The sequence below is a fragment of the Eumetopias jubatus genome, unplaced genomic scaffold, assembly GCF_037043125.1.
Source record: "Eumetopias jubatus isolate StellerSeaLion01/CBP00866 unplaced genomic scaffold, mEumJub1_p1.0 scaffold_4, whole genome shotgun sequence".
NCBI classification, from domain to species: domain Eukaryota; kingdom Metazoa; phylum Chordata; class Mammalia; order Carnivora; family Otariidae; genus Eumetopias; species Eumetopias jubatus.
Window position 1 is genome coordinate 42457571 of NW_028274810.1, and position 22022 is coordinate 42479592.

The following is a 22022-nucleotide window of genomic DNA, read 5'->3' on the forward strand; positions in this document are numbered from 1 at the left end:
CAGAAAGACTTTGAAGCTACAAGGAAAATGATGTATTAAGGAAAACTCAAATTGATAGGTTCCAAATTCATTAAGTCTTTACTATCTTGGACTAATTTTAGGTGAAAATAGCTCATAAATGACATTCTTTCATGCAAAATAATGTATTTTAATAATTGAGTAAATTTTCCACTTTACCCCATTAGATACACCTTAACTTCTGCATAATATGGCGATGAATCTGGTGATCATTTGGAAAGGAAGAAGTTATTCCTTAGATGAGCTTGTGTTTTGAAGACTGTTATGAAAAGGAATAAAAAGTCAACATAGTGGCACTTCTGGTTTCCGTTTTGGCCCCGCCACAGAAAACATGGGTGTAGTAAGAAAGTCGGGGGTGGGGGGGGGAGAAAGTTCCAGGGAGAGGGAAGGGGAGCTAGTAGTCGTCAGCTAAAAAAGAGAAGAAGAAAAGTGATTTTTTTTTAAAGGAAAAAAATTTAAATAGAATAAAAGTTCTAGATTAAGTGATTAATTCTTACTTTCAATTGTAAGAATACAGGTACTAGCTGCAGAGCCTTTGTTGTTGACTGCTTTACACATATACTCTCCTTCATCTTCTGGGAAAGTTTCTGGTAAATAAAGACAGTAAGTTTCTCCTCTTTCAATATATTGGTAGTCTTCTCCATCCTGCAGTATTTCTCCCTCAAACCACCATGTAATTTCCGGTTTGGGTTCTCCTGTTACTTTAACAGTAAATCTAACTGGCTCACTGTCTACAACCGATGTGTTTTTTAGAGGCTTCTTGAACCACGGAGCTCCTGATCTCGTTTGCTCCTCATCTTCAACAGTAGAGCCATTCATGATGCTACCACCCTCTTCTTCCTCCTCCTCTTCTCTTTTCTATATTAAATATAAGCACATTCAAGTTGGCATTTAAAGTAGCATTTTCAGGACAACGGTTTAGCAATAAAATTTCATGAGTGAATGGGTTTTTGCTTCCCAAAGAACATGTAAATATGCCTACTACAATGTGTACTTTATAAAACATTACACTGACCTGAAAGCTATTAAAAATTATTTTTAATCCCTCAATATTTTAAGAGCATATTTGAAAAATAGAGTATGTAAGCCTGCTACCTTTTGTAGTGCCGCATCAATTTCCTTTTGTTCAAACTGCATCCGTAGTAGCTTTTGCTCTTCAATTCTTCTTTGTTCTTCTTCTTCTCTTGCCTTAGCCATTTGTTCAAATCTAGCTTTCATGTTCACTTTATGAGTAAATGGGGCCTCACTTTTTTTTGCAGGCTTGACATCGACATCTTCTTCCTTTATGAAAATGGGCCAAGAATAAGAATTGCTTGTTTTCTAGAAACCAACAAGAACTAAAGCATTAATAGTTATGTTGTCATTTATAGGCACAAAATAATGACTCATGTTTGGTTTACATATTTGTGCTATACTCAGATGTGGAGATTTTCACTATCCCCTAATTTGTGAAAAATGAAAGTTTTATTTGAATAACAGTCTCCTGACAATTAGAACCCTTTCCTTCCAGTGTAAAGGTTATACAATATCACTGGAGTCCCAGTGTATTTATCTGCTTAACCAACACTGTGCTGGCTGATAGTACTAAGTAACAGGAAAGGATGGGGATGTTACACATTTTAAAACTATTAAAATACTCCCTTGTCACAAGATTGTCCATCACTCTACACCCTCCTGTGTAATATAGAAAAAATGCAATTTCTGTTACTTCCCACTTCATGATTTCCTTCCTCACCCTTCTTCGCTAATAACTGTCTTTGAGATGAATTTCATCCAACAAAACATATTGATGGCCAAATGGCAGACGAGTGTTTGCGGGTAGAATAAGTGGAAAGACAACTGCAAGAGGCAGTGGCTGGAAGTTGGGGAAATCACTGAGTTGAAGTAGGTGGTTAGTCATCTATTTAGGGTAAGAGCTGGAAACCATGGAAATAAGCGATAATCTAAGTGCAGAGTTTAAACTATTAAAACAACGTTGAGTCTGTAAAACAGTGATAATGAGGTCACTGGTGGCTTTTGAGGGAGGTTTTAGTAGAGTGGGCTTGTAGGTACAGTTAATTCAGGGTTTCTAAAGTACCTTAGCTATAATTTCTAAACTACTTAGACTTTTAATGGATCTGTCTGGAAATCTCACCATTTATATTTCACAGTACTAAGAAATTGCTTCAGGATACCACATCCAACTGAAGGAAATTCTGAAACAAGCTCTAAAATAATTGCCTATATAAGAAAAATAGGTGCATGGATGTTTGGCATCAGTTTCTTCATTCTGTCTTCTAACAGTCTCTGAAGGCCTGCCCAACTTCCCACACCTCTATTAGTTGATTATTTGATGAAAATTCATTGCTAGAAGAACAAGTTAAATGCTGTTAAGTATTATAAAATGGCAATTCTGGCAGAAAAAATTCTCCAGATCATATTTAAAGCAATATTCATAACCATGGAACTAGACCTTAGGTTGGAAGGAACATTATGGGTCATCTAGTAATTGCCTTTTTAATATTTGGAGGTACTCCAAATTCATGTCCTCTGAATTCTAATTTAGGCTCTGTCACTGAATTATTGGCATGACTTTGAGCAGATCATTAAGCTTTACTGGCGTCATCCTTTAAGTACGAATAATCTCGAGTTATTTTAACCCATATGTAGACTGGTTCTAATTATTCAAACTAAAATTTGTGCCATAAATATATTTTTTAAAGACTTATTGTCAACACAAGCGGGGGAGCAGCAGGGAGAGGGAGAGAGAGAGAGAAACAGGCTCCCCCTTGAGCAGGAAGCCTGATGTGGGACTCAATCCCAGGACCCTGGGATCATGACCTGAGCTTAAGGCAGATGCTTAACCAACTGAGCCACCCAGGTGTCCTGTGCCATAAATATTTTTAAAGTATTTTTTCCAGAGTGATGTTCACTATAGGCTATTTAATTCTAATAAAAGCCATTTTTGAAACAATGCTAGACTGAGGCAACCTTTCAAAGTCTCTTAAGATCTTAATGTGCTTTTGCTATTTAGTTCCTAGATTATTATATATACCGATGGTTAATCGTAAGTACCAAAACTTATTTCAAAGTCAATGTTACATTTCTAAATTCATAATTACTATACCGTAACTGTTAAATACAGTGTACCTCATGAAAGTTTTCTGCTTCTCGCTCTTTAATTTCGAGGTCAATTGCTCTCCTTCTTGCTCGTTCTTCTTCTATTTTTTTCTGTATTTCTTTTTCAGACAATTGTCCAATCTTTTCAAACTTGCTTTTTAGATTTTTGGCTTGAATAGAGCCACTTCTTTTCAATTTGATTAATTCTTCATATTCCCTACTCAATTCAAAGGTTTCATGTTCTTCCTCTTCCTTAAAAAATATATTTTTATATATTAAATACCAGAAAATCAGTTTGTACAATAAACCATCCAAAAGGTGTTCATTTCTTACTTGAAGCCAAAAATAAAGCTTAACCTGTTCCCTAAATACAACGCCTAAATTTCTGATTAAAAGTAATGCTACAAATTTAAGACTTTAGATAACATCTTATTTAAAATATTTCATTATGGGATATGGCTCAAAACTTCATTTAATATTTCGTTATAACGTCCTAAAACTAAAATATGCATATCAAGATTATGGGGCGCCTGGGTGGCTCCGTCGTTAAGTGTCTGCCTTCGGCTCGGGTCATGAGCCCAGGGTCCTGGGACTGAGCCCCGCATCAGGCTCCCTGCTCAGCAGAAGCCTGCTTCTCCCTCTCCCGCTCCCGCTCCCGCTCCCCCTCCCCCTGCTTGTGTTCCCTCTCGCTGTGTCTCTCTCTGTCAAATAAAATCTTTATACCAGGAACCACAGGAAAATGCATGTTTAGGGGAAGATGAAGAAATGTAAGAACAGGGGGCTGGGAGTCAGATATAAATTCTAGTTCTGACTTTGATACCATGTGGCCTTTTGCCTTGTCACTTAGCCCCCTGGACATGATTTTTTAATCTCTATATAGAGCCAGAGTATCCTAAAGTTCCTCCTTTGTTTTGACGATAGTCTAATAAATACCACTTTTCCCCCCCAAGATTTTATTTATTTGACAGAGACACAGCAAGAGAGGGAACACAAGCAGGGGGAGTGGGAGAGGGAGAAGCAGGCTTCCCGTGGAGCAGGGAGCCATATGCGGGGCTCGATCCCAGGACCCTGAGATCATGACCTGAGCCGAAGGCAGATGCCCAACAACTGAGCCACCCAGGCGCCCCTAATAAATATCACTTTTAATACTCAAGTTAACTGAATGAACTCTTTATACAGTACAGCCTGGCAAAATCCCTACATTTGATAACATATCACTTCTAGTCTCAATTTTATATTCTGCCAAGAAAAAGGAGTCTACCAAAATTGGGCTCCAATTCTTTAAACCATTTTTTATCTTAAATACTTTTTATTCTGGTTTCCCTTGGCTTTTCACAGTTTATTACTAGTTCTTTGTATACTTCTTACACTAAACCCTAATCTCACTATATGAAATGTTAAAAAAAAAATGCAGTTATTCCCGGTATACTTTTCCTGGAGAAGACAGAATTCTAGGGGTGGGGAGGGGTTAGTAGAGAAGGGGAATGAAGGTGTGGAGGGGTGGGGTCACAGTGGATGATTCGAAATGAGGGTTAATTTTTTGGTTCAACCAAAGGGGAAAAAGAACTTACAGTACCTTCACTTTTTAGTCTATGTGGGTGAAAAGAGACAACTCCTAAAATACCAGAAACCTAACAAATTTGTTATGTACCTCCCATCGTTGGTTCCCAAAACATTCTGGTCAAAATTAATGATTCAACTAATAAAATTTACAAGTTTTTCTAGGCAATTCATTTTCGTCATCCTTTATAAAATAAAATTTTCTTTTAAAGATTTTATTTATTAGAGACACAGCGAAAGAAGGAACACAAGCAGGGGAAGTGGGAGAGGGAGAAGCAGGCTTCCCACCTAGGAGGGAGTCCAATATGGGGCTCGATCCCAGAACCCTGGGATCATGACCCGAGCCGAAGGCAGACGCTTAACGACTGAGCCACCCAGGCGCCCCGCTATTACATTTTTAAAATAAGGCTAGACCTTGGAATATTTTCCTACAGCATATTCATGATATTATTACCTATATATTTATATAGTATTTATAGTCTCTTGATTGGGGCAAGGAAGTAAATATCCCCACAGGTCCATTGCCCCAACCCATGACAAAAGAGGCAACTTCTAAGAGATTGCAACCTCTGCATAGGATCCCATTTGGTGCCTAGATCAGGAGTTGGCAAAAGGTCCCCACCAAGCTGCCTGCCAAACACGCCACATCACTGCCAGTTAGAGCCTGGGACAACCACTGCTTGTTTCACCCCAAGTCACCGGGCTGTGTGCTGATCCCTGACCCTGTTCATGTTGCTACCAAGAGCTACCCCCCATCAGAGGCCGAGGGTGACAGTGGAATGCTGCCCCCCTTTTCTATCTCCCCTCTTCTGCCTACACAACTGGCCATCCAGATGGAGGGATGCAGCTGTGGGAAGGAACCGTTTAGAAAGGGCCTTGGGGCATCAGGAGATAGGAAAAAAAATGCACCATAGAGAGGCAGGGGACAGCAGGAGATTTGAGCCACGGCTCAAAAGTCTAGCACATGCTCCATTGTCCAATCAGCTTTCACTTAAACACACAAATTCAAAGATAAGATTACGGTGTTAATTAAATTTTAAGTTTTAAATTTTACTTTATTTTTTTATTTTTTTAAAAGATTTTATTTATTTGAGAGAGAGAGAATGAGAGATAGCATGAGAGGGAAGAGGGTCAGAGGGAGAAGCAGACTCCCTGCCGAGTAAGGAGCCCGATGTGGGACCCAATCCCGGGACTCCAGGTTCATGACCTGAGCCGAAGGCAGTCGCTCAACCAACTGAGCCAATTTTTAAATTAAAAATCAAGATGACAACCTTAGAACATTAAACCTTATGCACAGCCTGTCTAAGCACAGGGTCCTGTGAGGGCCGAGGCTGCCCTGTACAGTCTATATTTATGTAGATAAATGTATTTATTTCACTTCAATACTAGAGAAATCATACTGAAATACCATGAGAGTTCTAATTGAGTAAAATAAAATGATTCAAAGACTTGCCAAACTGATGTTCCTATTGGTATCCATGGTACTCTTGTAATTTTATTTTGACTAATCAGTTTGTTTATTTCAAGGAACATAAATATAAAAAAATGGGCATAGTAAGCACTTTAGGAAACAATTCTCCATCATAATGTAACCACATAATTGTGAGGTATATAGGAAGAAATATTTACTTAAGGTACTATAGTAGTATGTTAGTCACTTGCAATCATATATGTTTTAACCTAGTAAGAAAGAAGCAGAGTTATAGCAGGCTAGAAAGTGCTCATAACTATGCCAAAACTTGTACCAAGCGCCTCATAGTATGCTGTGTCCTTTATGTGAATAATACTACTTAAAAAGTTATTGTAAGATACTACATGTAAAATACTTATATTAATAAATATTTGAAGAATATAAATGGTATTTCTTAAAATCTCACCTCTCCCATTTCTTGTCTCAGTTGTTCAAATTCCTGTTTTTCCATCTCTAGCTTATGCTTCCTTTCCTCCTCTGTTCGTCGTTTTTCTTCTTCCATTTTTTGTTTTAGTAATTCTTCAAAATTAATTTCCAGTTTTCCCGGTGTAAGAGATTCTTGAGAAATTGTTTTATACATCTCTGGGAAGTCATCATCTACTACCTATTTAAAATAATTCTTTTATTACTTTTGCCAAAATTACACAAACTAAAAAGGAAATTTTTTTTGTAGAAACTGATTACTTGAATAGAAAGGTTTCACACTGAACTAAAAATTTGGAGACCTAAATCTCTTCAAAAGTATAAAACAATAAACAAGGGAGAAATTACTAGAAAATATAAGACTAAGGTATTTTGTGGTTACAGAGGAAATGGTGACCATCTGTTTTCTGCTCCAGTGAACACAAATCCTTTGAATTTGTATTATGAGTAATTTGAATTAGATATTAAGATTTTCTGATACGGAGAACACTTTGAATTGAATTAAAATGAATTTCCATTCTGCTAATTAAAATAGAGCATTTCCATTAAATCATGGTTTGAATGAATGAATTAGATAACCCATGATTCTTTCATAATCAGGTAAAAATCATTCTTAATGCTGTAATTTTTTTGTACTAATTTATTTACTGTCCGGTTAATTAATAGTTAATACTTAGAGCTGCCATGTAAATTCTAAGCACTTTACATTGATTTATTTAATCCTGTAATCCTATGAAATAGATATTATTAATACCCTCCATTATAGATGAGAAACTCAGGCACTAACTTTTCCAGAGTCAACACAAATACTAAGTGGCAAAGGTGGGATTCAAACCTTCAAAAACCTAATAAAATTATAAATAATGATTTAGACTATCTTTTTGTAATTTCACGAATTACATATCTAACTGCCATTAAGTTGTGACCTTGGGCAAGTTACCCAGCCTCTGTGAGTTTCCCTATCTGTAACAACTTTTCATATAGTTGTCATGACAAAGTTTGGAAACGTTTACAGTGTGTCTGATACCCAATAGTAAGCTCCCAATGGCAGTTTTTTTTTTTTTTTAAGATTTTATTTATTTGTCGGAGAGCATGAGCAGGGAGGGAGGGAGACAGAGGCAGAGGGAGAAACAGGCTCTCCGCTGAACAGGGAGCCCCATGTGGGACTTGATCCCAGTACCCTGGGATCATGACCCGAGCTGAGCCGAAGGCAGTAGCTTAACCAACAAACTGGGCCACCCAGGAGTCCCCCAATGGCAGTTTTATTATATTATCATTCCCTATAATAAAGGCAATCCCTAAATTGCAAATAGAAACTTCGCTTTTAAATCGCTGACTTGGAATACATTTTACCATGAAAAGCAATTACCTAATTCTGTTTTTCTATCCCCTGAGAGTAGAAAATAAACGTCTGGCCTGAATTAAGACCCTGTGGCTAAAGAAGACATAGGGTAATAAGAAGGCAAAGGGTAATTATTTGTTTTATATATGACAGGCTTTACCAAAGAATAAACTCAACTCAGAAACAATGTTTACGTGGTCTTACAATCCAAAGATTGCCAAAAATTTTTATTAATATATAAGCTAACTGAGCTGTAATACAAAGTTAAAATATGGCCCTGGATAAAAAAAACAACATAAATGAAGGAAAAAGTTTCTCTTTCCTGATACAGAAATATCTCTAGGAAACTAGAGTTTTGGATTAATGCAGTTTTCCTTCCCTACACTTTTTCTACTAGTGAATCATGGCAGTTTCAGCCTAAAAATCTGCCCCTAGGATTAGATCTCCTGATCTTCACAGCTACTTCTTGTCTATCACTTCTGAACCTGCTTATTCTCCAAAAATTAAGTGCCTTCACAATGTTTATGGGCTTTCTGTGCAGAAATCATTTGTGAAACAAGGATTACCCAGTTTTACACACAAGATCGTTTTAAGGGGCACCTGGCTGGCTCAGTCAGTAGAGATGCAACTCTTGATCGTGGGGTTGTCAGTTCAAGCCCTATGTCAGGGGTAGCGTTTACTGAGCAAGTAAATAAGAATTATTCTTTAGAAAGATAGTTTTAATATACTCCACAAACATTTATAGGAAATTTGTTATGCTAGAATGCTTTCTGCCATGTGCCTGATGAACAGTCTCAGCCTCATGAGTGAGAACAATAGCTGTAAGCAACAACAATACATTAGTGCTACACCAGGGGAGTACAAAATCCACAAGAATGCACAGAAAGAACACGTCTTTGGAACTTGTGTCCTCAGGAAAGGATTCCCAGAGGAAATGGAAAATATGAATAGGAGACAGCAGAGCATGGGGAAAGGAAAGGGGGGCATGTTTCATTCAGCATTTATGAAGGTCCAGAGATGGATGAGAGCACAGTATTTTGAAGAAATTGGGAGAAATTTAGTATGTCCAGAACAAAGATGGCAGATTAAGAATAAAGAAATGAAACTGGAAAAATATACTAGGACAATATTATAAAGAAATTTCTTTAAAAATTTTTAGATTTAAAAAATTTTTTGATTTTTGGTTAAGGGAAGTGGAAAATTCTTAAGCAAAATAGTAACACAAATTTACCTGAAAGAGAGAGCGAGAAAGATCACTCTTGTCTTTACAAAGAAGAATGGATTATAGACAAGAAAGCAAATTAAATAGGAGTTGGTTTGAGGCTAGAGATAACTGTGACCTGGGAGGAGATAGGTGACCCAAGGAAGGGTAACAATGGCAGTGGAAATGAGGGAAAACCTGATCGATTTTTAGAGTGATTTGGAAGGTAGAATGAATGAGACTTAGTGAATGACTGGATGTGAGGCATGAATGAGAAGGTGGAAGTCTTTAAGACTCCCAACTTTTTGATTTGACCATCTGGATGGGTAATGAAGCCAAATAAACACATGGATATATGTGCCTGAAGCTCCCCCAGACATAGGAAGAAAACTAGGTCATGATATCACTGAAGCCAATTAAAATGTTTCAAGAAGAGGGGGAGCACCTGGCTGGCTCAATCGGTAGAGCCTGCAACTCTCGATCGTCAGGTTGTAGTTCAAGCCCCATGTTGGGCGTAGAACGTACTTTTTATGTTTCAAGAAGGAGATGCAGCATTTATAGGTCAACTTGCTTGAAAATGGTTTGTGAGATAACTGTACATTTTACAAACATTAAAAAGTGGTATAGGGGGTGTAACTTTGTGATGGAATTAATTTTGGTAACAATATCCAGAAGTGATGGGTGAGCATTTTGGAGAATTAAATAATTGTGATTAAATGGCTTTGGTCATTTAATATGTACTGGATGGGATGGAAAGTGAAATGAAAGGAGGAAAGAAAGGAAGGAGGGAGGGAAGAAGTGAAGGAGGAAATGTGGGAAGGGAAAGAAGAATGGAGAGAATGGAAGAAAAGGTAGAGTAGGAAAATCTCTGCTTAGATACTTCTGGAAAACATGCCTTCCCAGAGAAGGAAGATAATATTCAATCCTTTAAGCCAGGCATAGCAACTTAATCAGAACCTTCTCAACATTACACTGAAGCAAACACCTTTAACTGATAGGTGTTAATGCCATAGGAGACTTTAAAGCTTATTTGCTATCCCTACTTTCGACAGATTCCAGAAATAATAATATCTAAAGTTTAATTATTTTTCTTACATACTCTATTTTTTTAATTAAAAAAAATTAAGGTTTATTTGAGAGACAGTGAGTGTGTATCTGAGTACAGGGGGAAGGAGCAAAGGGAGAGAGTCTCAAACACTGTGCTGAGCGTGGAGCCTGACACAGGCTCAATGTCAAGACCCTGAGATCACAACCTGAGCCAAAACCAAGAGTTGAATGCTTAATTGACTGCACCACCCAGGCACCCCAAATTTAAAAAATTTTTAAAGTAATCGCTATACCCAACATAGGGCTCAAACTCACAACCCCAAGACTTGCATACAATACTGACTGAACCAGTCAGGCACCCCCTCTTAACATACTCTTAAAAAAGTTGAATCCTAATGGCATTCTCCAGTTATATTCTATCTTACCATGCTTCTCCTTGCTTCAGCAAATGCCTTCTTTTCTTCCTCTATTCTCCTCCTGGCTTCTTCTTCTGCCTTCCTTTTTTCATCTTCTCTCCTTTGTCTTTCTATTTCTTCAAAACTGAGTTTGAGTTTACCAGGGCGGTACCCTTTTAAAATTTTTTCTGTGTCTTGGTTTTCCTCCTCTTCATTTACCTAACCAAGAAACAACTCATTACTAAGAACTGAGATTCATCAAGGGTAGGAATGAATTATCAATCAAAAGGCACAGAATTGGCCACCTCACACACAAATATTTTCTTGCCCTTAATATATTTGACCAAATTTCCCTTCCTTTATAATTTCTTATCTGATAAAGTATTCAAATTTGGAGAAATTCCAAATAAAGATGTACTCAAGTTAAATAACAGTTCCCATGAAAGTCAAATTTTTAAATAGATAAATTGAGTGTTTGAAAGAATTTAAGGGGTCATTTAAGAGTTCTAATAAATATTAACTCTTCCAGAACAAAACATAAAATGCGTGTGTGTACTTACTATGCTTCAAGTATATCTATAGAGTCTCTTTTGTAGTAAAAGTTCTCATTTTGTAATTTTCATGGATATTTTACTATGAACTATGGTACTTTTCCTTATACTAATCAGATAAAAGATTACCTGGAACTATGTTTTATAAAATTCAAATTTTATTATTTTATAATTAAAATTATAATTAAATATTTATTGAAATTTATGATTTGATTGATATTTCTATTTTCACGAAATTGATCACCACTGGTAGCTAAAGTGTGTACATATTATGCAATTATAATTACCCAGAGGTAATAACATTTTCAAACAAATGTCTAGAGAATTTAACTTTTGTAGATACAGTCCTTAGGACATCATTAATGAAAGTTGATCAAGAAATTCTGAAACTTTTTAAAAATTATAGATATTCCATTAAAATTCAAAAAATTTATAATGAGATTTGAAATCAGTATTTTTTATTTCAATTTTATTGATATAGTTATTAATAATAGTTATCATTTTACAGCACATATTAATATGCCAGACATTACTTTAAATGCTTTCTGTATTAACTCACATACAATTTAAGAGGTAGACACAATTATTTTCACCATTTTACAAATAAGGAAACTAAGACATAGAGGGGTAAATAACTTGTCCCTGGTTACACACTAAATAAACAAGAGATATGTGAATCCAGGCAGTGTGGTTCCAGAAACTATGCTCTTAACCACTATACTCCATACCTCTAGACACACACACACACCTACATACCTTATATGACAAACTGCATATTCCATAGTAAATTTATTTTGATAAGTTCAACTATTTGAAAAACTGGACTAAAACTAAGTGTACACTTATGATTAGACTTGAAAGTGTGCATGTGCTGTACCCTGTCATTAAAAACACTGCAGGCTGAATTAACAGATAAAGAGAAACCAGGTTCATTGACTTATTTTACATATTTATAATTTATAACAAAAATAAAAATTTAAAGCATATTAGGTAAAATGTCCCATCATAAAGGGAAACTAGAAAATAATACAGATACATTTTATATAGGAAATATGTACAGTTTCAAAATCAGACCCTTTTATATAGACAATCTCCTTGAATTTATAGGAATGAATTTTATTTAAAGCCAGCTTCCTTCCCTAAAATTACATTTTTTATATATAACATTTATATGACATATAGAAAATATCATTTGTAGGTTATATATCATATATTATATATATCATTATATATAAATACATATAGGGGCATCTGCTGGCTCACTTGGTAGAGCGTGCAACTCTTGGTTCGAGCCCCATGTTGAGTGTAGAGATTACTTAAAAATAAAATCTTTAAAAATATATATATATATTTTAAAATATGTTTTATATATATATTTATTTTACCATTTGCCGCCTTGCTTCTTCAAAAGCACGTTTCTCTTCTTCTAAACGTTGTCTTGCTTCCTCTTCAGCTTGCCTCCTTCGGTTTTCTTGTCTTTGTCTTTCCAATTCTTCAAAAGTTAGTTTCAGTTTTCCAGGAGAAAGAGATTCTTTTTTTGCCTCACTTTCTAGTTCATCATCCTAAGAAACATTGTGCAAACACATCTGTTAATCATAAAAGGAAATGCTAGTAACTTAACTGCTTTGATTTGTACCTAAAAAAAATAAAAATAAAAATTACCATGACCAATGAAAGACTCTTTGCTTCCTTGAGAGATCGCCGTTGTTCTTCATATCTTATTCTTTTATCTTCTTCATGTTTGACCCTTTCTTTTTCTTCTCGTTCTTTCTCTAGATCCTCAAAATTCTTCATCTTTCCAGAACTTTTGTGTGATTTGACAGGTACCACTGTTACAAGTAGTGAATCGTCTCCTTCCTAATTTATAAAATAGAAAATTAGCATATTTCTTGCTAACCAAAATTTAGGTTTCATGGGATCTTGCCTCCATTATTGGTGAGTTTCATTACATTGCCATCAATTTATGAAGAACAAAAATTTATATATAGTTTTTACAGATTTCTATTCAATAGTTCTTTCTCTGAACTCATTGTACATTGAGTTAATTTAACTGAAATCCATTGTTGACAAGGTTCAAGGAGCATCTTCTTTCCTAGAAGGTGGTGTTAATACAGCTGTTTGATAAAACTGCATGACATCATCTGAATTTAGCTGTCCGTGCACTAGTTCCACAAAAGGTGATGTGCATGTGAGTGTACTCTAAATCAATTTGATGGTGGATAGATTCTGTTTAAACACACACAGAAAGTCTCTCCATAGGACTTTTTTCTCCATGCAAGTTTTTAACTACTTAATAAAACTATTATTTAGTGAGGAAAAACAAACAGTATTTCCAAGTTATTTATAAAACATTTATAGACCATACTCATCGGCATTTGGTCCTAGTAAAATATTCTTAAATCTGTTTTTCAAATTCATTTTAATTAATTCTATTAATCTACTGTTACCTCTGAACTTTTTTCCAAAAAGTAAGTTATAATATGTAACACATGTCCCTAAAATAAAACTGCTTCCAATTTGTGTGGCTGTAGTTTTAGGCACACCATCAAATTGACTTATGCTTAACCTTCTCTGTTAGGTAAAAAGGAATTAGCTAACATTTTTGTGGTTGTTGAACATTCCTTCATGTTACTAGATACTAGTATGTGATAATCAAAACAAACTATCAAGAACTCTGAGGAAAGAGGAAGACAAATGATGGAAAAAACCCTGCTTTTAAAAAATGTTAGCTTTCAACAATCTCAACCATTAGTAACAGTTCAAGAAATACACAGTCTTGGCAGAGTATCTCAATCTGAGATTTGTGTCTCTAACCATGAAAGCAAAAACATACTTTTTTTTTTTCCATACTTTTAAGACACTAAGCTAGGGTTTGAAAGTGCAAAAGTATGATCTTGCTTTGCAAAATACTTTTGTCCTTTTTGTTGTTGTTGCTATAATTATAATAAAAATAAAAATGCTTTTCATTTTTTAATTAAAAGATTATTTGTGAACCAGATAATTTTAGGTGATGTTTCATTAAAGGAAATGTCCATTTACCTCTGGTGCTGATTCAGTTCCCGTATTGTTTATGTCCTCAATCTATTGAATGAGAATTTCATATCATTACATTACACTGAATTTCTGCTTTCTGCTTTCTGCTTTTAAATATACAACTGAAAAGTAATTTAGCTGTGACTTACAGTAAATTTTCAAATTTATAATTTTTGAAATATTTTTATGTTTCTCCAAATTGGCCTATTATGTCTAAGTGGAGATTAAACCTTATATTAGTTTTTGTATTTTGACATCAAATCAATATCTAGGGAATATATTAAGAAAAAATTAAAGCCTACCTTTGTAATTCTGGAATTTGAATAATGGACCAAATTCTTATGACCTGCTGTAAGCTTACAAGTAGCAATTATTAATTAAATTAGCAATTTAAACTGAGATACAGAAACATTTCTCCATTCTCAGTCTCTGCCCCAGCCAAAGTAAAACCTATCAGTAGTAATCAAATAATCATGACTATATTTTGCAATATAAATATATGGCAAAAATATAACTGACGGTAAAACAATGCAGTGCACTAACTTTCACATGGCTGGTTTAGAAGGGACAAGAATTCTGGTCGATATAATTGTTTACTCTCTATTTTGACCACATCTAGGAAAGAAAGGCCCTCATTCAGTAGAAGGGGTCTCAACTTGGACATTATTCATAAGAAACACCATTAGGGTAGCTCGAGTGGCAGGCTAACGTATGTAACAAACAGAAATGAGAAAGAAGCTAGGCAATTTAAATAATGCAATGTTTGAGATCTCAGGAAAAGGAAACATAAGCAGTGGGAAAATGGGAGAAGTTAGAAAGTAAACATTCATATTATTTATTGTTTTAACGTGATTTTTAACATCAGTGAAAGAGTCTGGAAGTGGTTTGTTCCTTATGCAGTCTAAGGGAATTCTGTTGTACCTTGGCTCATAGGAGGAACTGGACTGGCTAAGTCCCTGTTCTTCATCATTTCACTTTCCTTTTCTATATTCTCTGTCACGGGAGAATTAATACATTTTATTAAGATACCAAATTTCTTGAAAAATAAATTCTGAATAATTTATTAAAAATAAATCTATTTTACATTTTAATAATTTTATTAAGTTTTGTTTAGAATGATTTCTTTTGCACAATTATATATTACACTGATTTGCTATGTAAGTGGTGAAGGTTTTATTGAATGATGTATTGTACTAAGAAAAATTTTAAGCCATAATAAAATAATTACAAAATTATTTCTTTTCAGGGGTACCTGCTGGTTCTGTTGGAAGAGCATGTAACATCTGATCTCAGGGTCATGAGTCCAAGCCCCACACTGGGTGTAGAGATTACTTTAAATAAATAAATAAACTTAAAAAAAAAAGTATTTCCCTTCCAAAGAATGCTAACAATTCCTTGACAAATCACATTTGTCTCTCAATAAAAAGTTCTAGGAGATACAGTGAGAAGCCAGACACTGACAGTATAGGAAAGATAAATTCTAAATTTCTTAACTCCAAATTTCTTTTACTTGCTACTAAAACCTCTCAGATTTTTATTAGCTTATGATAAGATAATAAATTATATTATGGAGTGGCTTTTGTTTCGTTGTTGTATGCTTTCTTCTTTGCTCATTTTAAGCCACTAACAATTTTATTTTCATTGGGTTTCCATAAACAAAGGAAAAGGTGAATTTGTCTGAGTGGCCATGGTGTCAGTATATTCACAGAGAACTGAGACATTCAGTTCTGTTATAGTGTTGGCTCTCAGAAGCTACCACTGAAAAACTGCTTCCCAACTATTTCTTTTGATTATGAAAAGGAAATTCCTTTTACTCCTTCCCAGAGGAACTTCCTTTTGTCCCCTTTATTTTCAACATCCCAGTCCCCTACCAATAAATTCTTATTTTCTAAGTTGATAGATGTTAACCTTGCCTGTCAGAGTGTCCTCAAAGATAACCAGATTATACTGAATTAAGATTCTCCCCCAAGTTTTATTGGTCCTTGATTCTAACATCCAGTATAAAAAGTATACCCATTTTTAATTCATCATAAGAGGATCTAGAATCTGGTAGTTATCCTCCTGGGTCAGGAAACCCTTCTCAAGCATTCTTGAATATGGACTTATACAAGTGGGTTTTTCAAATTAACGTTAAGACTTTATTTTTCTTAGTAAACTCCACCCCCAATGTGGGACTCGAACCGATGACCCCAAAATCAAGTCACATGCTCCACCAATTGAGCCACCCAGGTGCCCCAACATTAAGATTTTCTTTATTACCTACATCATACTTCTTAAATTCAAAGATATATTCAATTTTATTAGACTTGAGCAGAAAATGTACTTAAATTTTTAAATTGGACTTTCCATATTTGTAAGATAAAATTACTATTGTTTATTTTGCTCTACCTACATATTCTCAAATAATGTAATAAGCGAAAAGTTTCATTAACCAGGATTCTAAGGAACCCTGCCATGTAGTTTCTGGAGTTACTAAAGAAGTGTTTTTTGGGGTTTTTCTCCTTGATACCTTGTCTCCCTCTCTTAGTATCCCATGTCTTCATCATATTTAAACTCACCTCTTCAACACACACATAGTTTTTCTTTGAGAAATCACTGCCTATATATTCAGTTCTTGGAGTTGTAGTGGGTCTTAAAGTCTCATGAGTCTAGTTAGTGCTTTCTGAAAAAGTATATAAGACTCAAAATAAGTAGACTAACCCCATGCACGTACCCACTATTTGTTGTCAAATCCTTATATTTTAATTATATATTTTAGTCTGATTTTATTACCCTATTTTATAATTTATATTAAAAATGTAATTATATCTGCTAATATATTTTATATTTACAACATAAAATCTATAATATTTATTATATTTGTACTCCTGGGTGAAATTTCATTGCAAAATGAATTCTCTGGGGCACCTAGGCGGCTCAGTCATTAAAAGTCTGCCTTCGGCTCAGGTCATGATCCCAGGATCCTAGGATCGAGCCCTGCATCGGGCTCCCTGCTCAGCCAGGAGCCTGCTTCTCCCTCTCCCGCTCGCCCTGTTTGTGTTCCCTCTCTAGCTGTCTCTCTCTGTGTGTCAAATAAATAAATAAAATCTTAAAAAAAAAAAAATTCTCATCTTGGATGACTGGAGATGGCAGAGATAAAGTACATGTCATCCTTTCTTTAGATAAAGAGGTACAAAGTGATAAAATATAAGAAATTCCAATTCTTTTCTATAATTCATCTGGCATATGTCATAAGTGGCTATTTGTGCCACAGAAAGTAGTTGTTTGCAAAATCTGGGTAAATAAATTTCTTTTACATTTAAGTATGGCATATGCTTTGCCTTCTTTGTCATTTTTATTTTCAGAAAGGTAGGAAACTGAAAGGAGTGTAGCAAGTAGATTTATGGCACTTAAAAGAGTAGGCAAAAAAGAGCCAAGTACAATTTCACAATAAAAATGTTTTTATACTGTGAAGACTATGTTAATTTGTTAATGATGAGAGATGGAGGAGAAGCTAAAATGGTTTCATGACATTTCATCTATATGTACTAAAAAAAAAATCTTTAAAAAATAAAATATTTTATTTGACAGAGAGAGAGAGAGCACAAGCCGGGGGAGTGGCAGGCAGAGGGAGAAGCAGGCCTCCCCACAGAGCAGGAAGCCAGATGGGGGGCTCAATCCCAGCACCCCGGGATCATGACCCAAGCCAAAGGCAAGACACTTAATTGACTAAGCTACCCGAGCACCCCCAGATTCTTGGTGTATTTTAAAAATGCTCACCAACTTCTTACTTCTCATGCTTTAAACTAAAATATATAGAAATTCTAAATCCATTAAAGAAACTATATAAAATCATAGTAATAATTTTTTTCTCCCTTCTAATTTGTCCCCTGCAGCTATGGGCATCAATAATGGCTATCTAAAGCAAATAGCTGTCACATATTTCTCCCCTCTCCTACCACCAACTTAAAAAACAAAAAAAGCTGGGACACCTGGGTGGCTCAGATGGTTAAGCGTCCGCCTTCTGCTCAAGTCATGATCCCAGGGTCCTGGGATCGAGCCCCACATCGGGCTCCCTGCTCCGCGGAGAGCCTGCACCTCCCTCTGCCCTACAGCTCCCCCATCTTAGATGCTCTCTCTGTCTCTAACAGATAAATAAAATCTTAAAAAACAAAAAAGTTATTAAGCTAGCTGACAATAACATTATTAAATAAAATACGATTTGATTGAAATTCTTGAGTGGCAAGGTATCCTAATTATGCCTTAATGTGTAATAATAACCAATAAGTATTTATTGATTACTATTGAAAGACCAGCACGTTGTGGATAGTTTATGTGAAACTGCCCTTACGTCTTTGTAAAAACCTCTAACGTGTCAGGAAAAACAAGAAATGTGGTCCATGGAAGGAATACGGACTGAATGACAAGACGGTACAGCATTCAACCTTAAAATAAGGACATTTTGCCCTTATCCTTTTGGCATTTGATAATAAATATTTGTACTTAAGATCTTGTTTTCAAGTTAGCTGCTATTTAAGAAGCTAGTGTTATATTAAAATATTTTAATTAGGCAATGTACTAATTAGTTTTACTCTGTACAGTCAGTTTCTGAAGTAAATACCAATTTCATATTTAGTGTATACCTGCTCAGCCCTTTTTGCTAATTCACGTTGGATCTTCCTCTTCTCTAACATATCCTGCTCAATTCTGCGTCTTCGTTCCTCCTCCGTTCTCTTTCTTTGTTCCTCTTGTCTTTGTTTCTCCATTTCAGCAAATCTACCTTTAACAGTTCCTAAGAACATATGAAACATGTTTGATATTTTGCTATGTTTCCCGTTTTGCAATTTATTTCCCTCTCAAGTTTCTTACCTGTTAGCTTTGGGACATAAGCCTTTTCTACTTTCGAAGATACCTCTTCCTCATCATCAGAAGCAAGCATTTCTTTAATCTAAATAGTTAAATAAATATGAACATGTCCAAAATTTAGACTAAATTATATTATATACCGAGTTTGAAATTAACTTATAAATACAGAAAATTATTTTATAGTTAATATAAAATATGGTTAATGTGAATAATAATGTGTAAATTAAAAAGATGAAAATTAATTTTGCACAAGAATAAAATAAAATAAAATAACCTCCTGCTTTCTCCTGTTCCATTCTCTCTCTCTAATATATTGTTCTTTTCTTCTTTGTTTTTCATCTCTAGATCTCCTTTGATTTCTTTCTTCCCTGGCTCTCTGCATGGCTTCAAACTTATCCTTTACATCACCCTTGCCAAGTTTTGGCACATAGGTTTTTGGGACAGGTTTAGATGAAGAAAGCAGAATCTTCGTTAGAAGAAAATAAAGAGAAGAAAGTTAAAAAAAAATAAGATAGGAAGAAATCAAGTAAAGATAGATCAGAATAAGCAATATAAGAAATACTTATTGAAACAAAATAGAAATGAGTTTGAAACATTTGTACAATCATAATCTGATTATTTTCTAAAGTCTAAGTATGAAAAATGAAATTTAGAAAATATGAATAAAAACTTATTAATATAAAGAAGTTCCATTTTGTAGGTATGTTCCCCTGAAACTGAAGGCTAGTAAAATATAAAAATTGAATACTGGATTCTAATTTAAAACAATATATTTTCCTACATTATTAAAAATTCAGATTTGACATCTCTTACTTAAAAGATACCAGGACTAATTTCAATAAATTAGGTGAAAGTGAAAACAAGGCAAAAGTTTAGGCTTTCAAGTTTAAAGCCTACTTCATATGTCAATGCTCTTGCTTGTTTCCCTATCAAATATGAATAAAACTGAAGGGCAGTCCTTTATTCCCATGTATGGCCGAGATGTGCCAGGGTCTTCACATACAAGCAGTGATTTAGAGGTTGACTACTACACAACCCATCTAGAACCTCTGTACACCAACATTAAAAATGTGTAAAAAGGCTGTATCATTCCAAGTAGGTTGACCTCTGAGACGGCAAAAGAGCTTCCCAGGAAAGGAGGAATCTAGTAAAAGACTGGAGGAAAGATTTCCCTCCACTGTAAAACCAGGAAAGCCAATTATTTTCATCGTTTCAAAAATTAAGCAGATTGCTAAAAAATTTCAGTAAATAAAACGTTGGTGCCTCAGAACATCAAACCCTTTTCTCCTAGTGATAATGGCAAGTTACTTATTAATCTGTGGCATACCCAGCCTCTATTTTATTATCATCTTATGGTGTCATTGGCCATTTAAGGTTTTTTTAAACTTCATAATTTTGGGGTGTCAGCAACTGAACTCTTCTTACTACAACTCCAAGTACAGCCAAGAGCCAGAAAAAGGCGAAGAGAAGTTTTGCTGCAGCTGCTGGAAGAAGTAGCTGAGAAGGAGCCTCTCCTGAGAGTGAATTATTGCTTTCTCCTAAAGATATACATCAAATCTAGTTTTTTAAATACTAAAAAAAATAACTTCTAAGACTTATCAAGGTATTAAAATTCTGTTCAAGGTGTTAGCTATCACATCCACTTCACCATCATTCACAAATTTAATAATTATGCTGCCAAGATTAGAATCCAAATGAAAATACTGGGCCCAAGAACAGCCTGTGAATTTTAGCTTTTACATTTTCTATCCTGACACTAGGTCATTATGAACTATGACCTTCCCACCAAGCAGCTCTACCATTTCCGCAGCTCTATAGTCAATCCTACGTTCCCCCCCCCTTTTTTTTTTTTAACGTTGGAGACTTACCTCAGCCTTTTGGGAAATATCATTCATGTTTGCTGTATGTGGTCTCACGGTGATTTTAGAGTTTTGTGTATTTTTGCACCTGAAGAAATAGATTAGTATTGAATAACAATTTTTAATTACTTAATTCTTAATATGCTATGTATTTTTGTAAACAGAAACAGCATGTTAATTGCTCCTCAAAAAATACTGACACAATCCAGGCAAGTAATAAACTGGAATAACCTTCAGCTCCTTTTCCCAAGATTCAGGGTATAGAAGGGACAAGGCACATGGCATTAAGAGATCCTTATAGGGGCATCTGCGTGGCTCAGTTGGTTGAGTGTCCAACTCTTCATTTCAGCTCAGGTCATGATCTCAGGATCGTGAGATCAAGTCCTGCAACGGGCTCCATGCTCAGCATAGAGTCTGCTTGAGTTTCTCTTTCTCTGCCCTTCCCCTTGCTCATGTACACACACTCTCTCTCAAATAAATAAATCTTAAAAAAAAAGATCCTTATAAATTTATGGTCCAGAATAGCGTGGTCAATGTATCAAGAGCCCTTGCAAAGAATTATTCTGGAGTGCCTGGGTGGCTCAGTAGTTAAGCATCTGCCTTCGGCTCAGGTCATAATCTCCAGGGTCCTGGTATCGAGCCCCGCATTGGGCTCCCTGCTTGGCAGGAAGCCTGCTCCTCCCTCTCCCACCCCTCCTGCCTGTATTCCCTCTCTTGCTGTGTCTGTCAAATAAATAAATAAAACCTTTTTTTTTAAAAAAAAAGAATTTTTATTCTGCTGTTACTGGGTATATTATTCTATAAATATCAACTAGCTCAAGGTAGTTGATGGTGTTATTTAGATCTGTGTCTTTACTAATTTGTGTGTGTGTGGGGGGGGCTAGCTCTTCTAACAGTCTTCAACTATGTGGAATTGGCTATTTCTTCCTTTAATTCTGTTATTTTTTTCATGTAATTTCAAGCTCTTTTAAGTGCATGTGCATTATGATATCTTCTTTTTGAAATGACTCCATCAGTATGAAATTTCCTTTTGATCTCATTGTCTTGAACTTATCTGATATTAAAATAGCCACACCAACTTTCTTAAGTTTAGTCTGCATGATGTATATAATTTTCTAGGCATTTACTTTATATTTGTCCATATAATTGGACCTTGCTGTTTTGAAAAACCAATTCTG

At 35.2% G+C, this 22022-nt stretch overlaps 1 protein-coding gene across 2 annotated transcripts; it reads right to left on the reverse strand.

Annotated features, from left to right (window-relative positions):
• Positions 1-504: 504 nt before the first annotated feature.
• On the reverse strand, positions 505-20921 carry NEXN (nexilin F-actin binding protein). 2 transcript variants are annotated; one of them, XM_028102412.2, is made up of 12 exons: positions 20854-20880; positions 19260-19451; positions 18989-19067; positions 18763-18911; positions 14147-14188; positions 12770-12964; positions 12493-12669; positions 10587-10775; positions 6555-6752; positions 3148-3369; positions 1114-1299; positions 505-876 (listed from the first exon to the last, which is right to left on the reverse strand). In XM_028102412.2, exons 1-12 carry the CDS (start codon positions 20878-20880, stop codon positions 505-507), a joined length of 2028 nt encoding a protein of 675 aa, XP_027958213.1. The 2 variants fall into 2 exon arrangements, with proteins under 2 accessions (XP_027958213.1, XP_087879090.1); XM_088022964.1 differs by lacking the exon at positions 19260-19451 and having other exon boundaries at positions 20854-20921.
• Positions 20922-22022: the final 1101 nt, after the last annotated feature.